Source organism: Tupaia chinensis, unplaced genomic scaffold (genome assembly GCF_000334495.1).
Source record: "Tupaia chinensis unplaced genomic scaffold, TupChi_1.0 Scaffold144472_1, whole genome shotgun sequence".
Lineage (NCBI taxonomy): Eukaryota > Metazoa > Chordata > Mammalia > Scandentia > Tupaiidae > Tupaia > Tupaia belangeri.
The window spans coordinates 758,691-764,677 of NW_006204331.1; the positions used below are offsets into that span (position 1 = coordinate 758,691).

The 5,987-nt window shown below is 63.5% G+C and overlaps 1 protein-coding gene across 3 annotated transcripts in view; it reads left to right on the plus strand.

Moving 5' to 3' along the window:
- Positions 1 to 5,987, plus strand: part of RTEL1 (regulator of telomere elongation helicase 1) — a 38,455-nt gene that overhangs the window by 5,355 nt on the left and 27,113 nt on the right. For all 3 annotated transcript variants that reach the window (XM_027767687.1, XM_027767688.1, XM_027767689.1), the window contains 4 exons: positions 473 to 554; positions 654 to 714; positions 2,659 to 2,734; positions 3,424 to 3,508. In XM_027767687.1, the coding sequence (XP_027623488.1) occupies positions 473 to 554; positions 654 to 714; positions 2,659 to 2,734; positions 3,424 to 3,508 (304 nt within the window). The remainder of the gene's footprint in view (positions 1 to 472; positions 555 to 653; positions 715 to 2,658; positions 2,735 to 3,423; positions 3,509 to 5,987) is intronic.

The following is a 5,987-nucleotide window of genomic DNA, read 5'->3' on the forward strand; positions in this document are numbered from 1 at the left end:
TGCATGGTGGGGGGGGGGGTGCCGCTCTCCCCGGGCCCCCGAACTGGGAGCTGTGAGGTGCTCCAGGGTTCAGAGGACAGCGAGGACCACGCCGCCCCTGGGAGCACCTCCAGCAGCAGCTGTTGACCTGGGGCTGGCCCGCTGAGCTCCTTGCAGACACTGGTCGGCTGCAGCGTGGCAGGACTGGCCCGAGTCCCTTCCCTGTGAAGTCGGCACCTGGCATGTCCCATTATCCTGCGCTGGCTCTGAGCAAAGCGTGCATATGGAGATCGCGTTGTTGCCGTGGAGGCTGTCATCCCGTCCAGTGTCCCCAACCCTGTCTTCCTGCCCCTCCCTGGCACAGTCACATGGCAGCTGCAGCTGCTCCCCGGGCCACCAGGCTTCCTGTGTCTGCATGTGGTTGGTGCTGCTGTCGGGCCACAGGTGCACCATCTGTGGATGCAGATCCCGACCCCTACCCTCTCTCCCCCAGGCCCAAGGTGTGTGTGCTGGGCTCCCGGGAGCAGCTGTGCATCCACCCCGAGGTGAAGAGGCAGGAGAGTAGCCACGTGCAGGTGCGGACCCTGCCCTGGGTCCCAGCTGGGGGAGTGCACCTCCGGCAGGAGTGGCAGGTGCGGCTCCACTCCAGCCTGGTGCTTGCCTTCCTCTTGCAGATCCATCTGTGCCGCAGGAAGGTGGCAAGTCGCTCCTGTCACTTCTACAACAACGTAGAGGGTGAGAGTCCTGTTCTTCCGCCCAGGTCTCCCGCACTCTGACTGCAGGGACCTCATGGTGGCCTGAGGAAGCCGCTGATGGGGCTGGCTCTCCTGCTGCGTTTGCTGGGGCTCCACCACTTCTGACAAGGGTCCCAGCGTCTGTGCCAGCAGCCGGGCACATGTTGGGCACACATCCCCTCTGGAAGCCTGCTTTTGGCAAACGTAGGCGGTGAGCCGCTGTGTGACCAGCTCCGGGGAAATACGCTGCGGGGGCTCAGGCCCCACTGGGCAGGGCCTCTGGCCTCTGACCTCACCCCACGCGTCCTGCACGGCACCGCTGGGTGTCTCTTCTGGTGTCCAGATGTGCACTCGGGAATCCTGCATGGCTCTCACTCCCTCCGCCCATGCCCAGCTTTCCAGGATAGAGTGGGGTCTGGACCGGCGCGCATGAAGCTGGGGCAAGGACAGGGACAGTCACTGTGGCCTGTGGCTGCCATGCTGGCCGGGCGGCCGTTGCAGACGGCCTTGTGGTGCTTCTCCCAGCTGCATCAGCACTCCGGGTCGCACCTTTCCCCATCTGCTCACTCCCTCCCATCCTGGCCATGCCCTGGCCGAGCCCCTGCCACACCTGTGCTTATCTGATGGGTCTTCCCCTGTCCACTCCGTGGCCACTTGTGCTGCCCACAGCCCTGGCCAAGGAGATGGGGTGGGGGAGAGGGCCCTGCCAGCTTCCCTGAGTGGCCAATGAGGTGCTTGCTGTGCTGCCCCAGCCTCTGCCTGGAGGCCCTAGCAGAGGTGGCTGGGAGTCGGGAACGGCTGGATTCAGGGGAGCCCATGGATGCTGGCAGAGGGAGGAGCCTTCCCCACTGGCTTGCCTGCCGGCTCTGACCAGGCTTGTGGCTCAGCTCCCAGCCCCACCTTGGCTCTGGGTCTGGCCACCCAGTGCACTTGGGACCACTGGCTGTGAGCCGCTTTCTGCTCCTGGTGGGCGTTTCAGTCTGCAGTGGGCTGCGGCCCCAGGGTGTCTGCGAGGGTGGGGAGGCTTGTGTTGCGGCCAAGTGAGGAGAGCTGGAGGGTGAGCCTGCAGGGCCAGCCCTGGGCTGCTGGGAAGATGAGCCCCTCCCTAGCCAGGCTCTGCCCAAGAAGGCTGGAGGGCCTGGCTCTGTGGAGCCCGCCGATTGTCTGGCCTGTTGCTATGGTGCTGCCTGCTTTTCCTGTCCTGCCTCTGCTATCCCCAGGGGCTTTGAGGTCACTGCACTGGTCACTGAGTGCCGTGTTCCGGCCTCTGCAGTTCACGGCTGGGCTTCAGTCCTGCCCCTGAGGGCACCTGATGGGGCCGTGCCTTAGGGTTAGGGGTTGGAAGAGGCCCAGTCCTGCCAGGACAGGCCGAGGAGGTTCGCTGTGCTCAGTCCCAGGGGGTCTCTGTGGCTCCAGTATGGGGGCTGCGTGGGGGCAAGGAAAGGGCAAGAGCCCCATCGCAGTTCCTCGAGGGCCTTCCTGTGCTGGCCTCGCAGCCCACGGTCGTACCTGTCCCCCTGCTGCCATCCTGAGGGAGGGCGGCCATGCTCTGCTCGTGAGCCAGAGGAGCAAGGCCAGGCACCACTGGGTTTCGGCACAGGCTGGGTGGCGGCTCAGATCCTGGTCAGGTGGGACCCCAGGTCTGTGGAGTTGGCAGGTGTGGGCAGGGGTGGTGTGGACACGCACAGGCTTGCTGTGACAGGACAGACTGGGGGCCGCTCGGCCCCTGTGCTCCAGGAGGAGCCTTGGGACAGGGCCAGCGCCTGCCTTTTGGGGTGTAGAGCAGGGCTCCCACAAGGTCACTTCGCCTGGGACCTCTCCTGCGGACCCACGACCGGCCAGACAGAGGTGGTGGGCGACCACACAGGAGCAGTTCTCGGGGGCGTCCCGCGTTGGCCCGCAGCGAGCTGAGGCAGGTGCCATGCTGACGGGCGTGCGTTCACAGAGTGGAGTCAGGAGCAAGAGCTGAGCAGCCCCATCCTGGACATCGAGGACCTGGTCAGGAGTGGGAGCCAGCACAGGTGAGCTCAGACGAGGTTGTGTCTGGCGTGGGGGCACGGTAGCGGTTCTGAGGAGCATGTCCTCGAGAGAAGCTGCCTCCCCACAGCCCCTGCCTGTCCTGGGACCCCGTGGACGCCCGTGTGGTGTACAAACTCGGGGTTCTAGTCTCCCCTGCAGCTCCCTCTCCTCGGGGCCCCTTCCTGTTGTGGGCAGCTTTCCGTGCTTCGAGGGGTCCACGTGCTGAGCTCTCGCAGCCTCAGGTTCCGGGCTGTGATGAGGAAGACAGCCGAGAGGCGGCGCCGCCTCCTGAGCACTTGGCTCTGCTCTGCTTCGGCACCCGCGGTCGAGGGCTGGGTGGGCCTTGTCTTGCTTGTTCTCACAGGGCTCTAGAGCAGGCAGCACTTTCACGTGGTTGAAAACGCTTGTAGATCCCCCGCCTCGCCCTGCATCACTCCCACCAGGGTGCCCCAGCCCCGTGCCACCCCATCCCCGAGTCCTCACTCCTGTGTCCCTGTGTGGGGTGCATGGGGCTCACCCTGTACCCCAGTCCTTGCCCAAGGATGTAGCTGCACCCCTGTGTCCCTGCATGGGGCTCCCCTCATCCCCCAGCCCTCACCTCTGTGACTCTGCGTGGGGCTCACCCCATCTGCTCTGCCCTCCCCACTGTGTCCCTGCATGGGGCTCCCGTCTGCTCTGCCCTCACCCACAGGGTGTGCCCCTACTACCTGTCCCGGAACCGGAAGCAGCAGGCCGACCTCATCTTCATGCCGTACAATTACCTACTGGACCCCAAGGTGAGGACAGGCCTGGGGGCTGGTTCCTGACACCCGGGAGCGTCCCTGCGTGTGGAGGGTCAGCACACCCCCACTTGGGGCCACAAGGCAGCAGGTGTGCAGGGAGTGCCTGCCTCTGTCCCTGTCGAGGGCTCAGGACTTGGCCTAGGTAGGCTCCCAGCCAGTCCTCCCAGGCCCTGACTGCTCCTGCGTCAGGGCAGGAGGGTGCAGACAGCACGGGCTGAGCGCTCCAGCCTCACACATGCCTTCGCGCCCCTGCGCCGTTTCACGTTGGCCGAGAGTCATGGCTCACGTGCCACACCTGGTGCTTGCACGTGTACTGCTGCCATGCTGTCTCCATCGCTCGCTCTCGGGACGGGTGCTTGTTGAGGACCCACTGTGCTGGGCTGCAGCCCGGACTGAGGCCAGCTTCTGTCTGCAGTGTTATGACTGTTGGGAGGAAGGGAAGCAGAGCTCAGTGGCCGGTAGGGATGGGGCTGAGCAGACAGGTGGAGCCCAGCAGGGGCCACTTGAGAGGGTGCCGGAGAGAGCACACTGGTTGATATGGGGCTGAGTGGTCGCCGTGGAGGGAGCCAGGTGGGCTGAAGTCTGGCGGGAGGGAGCCATCGAGAAGCCCGTGGTGGGTGTTCGTGCCAGAGCGGAGCAGTGGTTCCTGAGCTGGTGAGGTTTGCTGTGTTTGTTCACGAGTCGACAGGCTACCTGTGCAAGCCACCCAGAGAGCCTCTGCGAGTGCAAGGCCCAGGCTCAGGAGGAGCAGCACCTCACGGCTGACAAACTGGTTCTGGTATTTCCTGGGAAAGCAAGAGTTCGAAGGCCAGAGTCGCTGAGAGGACTTAGCCTCCCTGATTCCAAGATCACCGCAGAGCTGTGGCCGTGGGGCAGATGCAGGTCGGAGCAGACCCCAGTGCAGGCAGTGATGGGCCTTTGGCAGACTTGCCCAGGGACCTCCAGGGCATAGGATAGTTTCTTGTTTTTCCAAAAACCCCTGCTGGGTTAGCAGGCTATCTCTTCGGTAAAGGGCGGCTCTTGGCCATTACGTCCCCCTGTGCAATCTGAACATAAAAGCCAAAGCCGGAAGTCCCGGAAGGGGACACGGGGAGCCTTTGCAACCTTAGGGTCAGCCAAGGTTTCCGAGCGTGGACACAAGGCACTGGCTGTAAAGGACGGTGTTTTAGGGCCAGGATACAGCGCTGTGATTACAGCTCTGGACTCCTACACAGTTAGTCAGGGTTCAAGTCCCAGGCCTGCTGGCTTAAAACTCACACTGTGCGTGCCCAAGAGCCCAAGAGGAGAATGGAGCAGAAGGGATTGTGGCATGGCCACCCCTGGGTGGCTTATTGCCTTTGGTCTTCCTCTCTCTTCTCTCTGGCGAGCACATGCACCTTTTAGCAAAAATTTCTCTTTAAAAAAAAAAGGAGGGACCAGCAGTTAGCGTAATGGCTATGTCGCTGGACTCCCACGTAGTCGACCGCGGTTCGTGTCCCGGACCCGATGGCTTAAAACTCATGCCAGGTGCATGTCCGTGCGTGCCCAAGATCCCAAGAGGAGAATGGAGAAGGGATTGTGGCGTGGCCATCCCCCCGGGGGGTGATTTCTTGCTTTTTGTCTCTATGTTTCTCTCTGTCTGTCTAGCGAGCACACGCGCCCTATAGCGGGGGAAAAAAAGAAAGAAAACATAAAGGCTTGACTCTGAAAGTGATGAAAACTAAGGAAATTAAAGTCACAGGAGGGGAGGGTGCTCTTGCCTTCCCAAGGACTCGGCCAGGGTGTGCGGGGTAGCGGAGGGGGGCGGTGTCAGGGTCCAGCGTTGTCATCCGGGTGTGGCCTGAATGCACACCACATCCCCTGACAGGCCAGACATCCCAGAGGTCACCAGCTGCGCTAGTGAGGCCATGGCGCTGGCAGGTGTGTGCTGACGGTCCCGCCGGGAGACGGCGCCCACGTCCTCAGCCTGGCTGGCTGCACCGCCCTGGGCTGCGCACCGCGGGCAGAAGCCACGGCAGCTGGGTCAGGGGCCTGCGGGGACCTGTCCCCGAGCCTGTTTGGCAACCCAGACCAGCCAGGGTGGGTGGGTTAGCACGATGTCCGGGCTGTGGCACTCACGTGTGTCTGCGTGGGTGTGGCAGTCCGTGAGGACTGGCCACAGTGAGGCGGGTGCCTGAAAATAAAGAAGGGTTTTGCCCCAAGGCACACACTCGCCAGAGAGTCGGAGAGACAGTGAGAGATGACCCACCGGGGCGGTGGCCACCGCACACTTCGCCCGTGGTCTTCTCATGCTGTCGGGCACACACACGGGCCTGGCCTGAGTTTCAAGCCCCTGGATCTGCGGGCTGGACCCTGGTCAGCTGCGTGAGAATCTGTCACCTTCGCCACCGTCCACCTGCTGGGCCTGGGCCTGGGCTTTTAAATCTCCTCGGTGGACAGACGGCAGGCTTTGGACCCTGTGGCTCCTGCACTCAGAAGCGGCTGCCTGCCTACC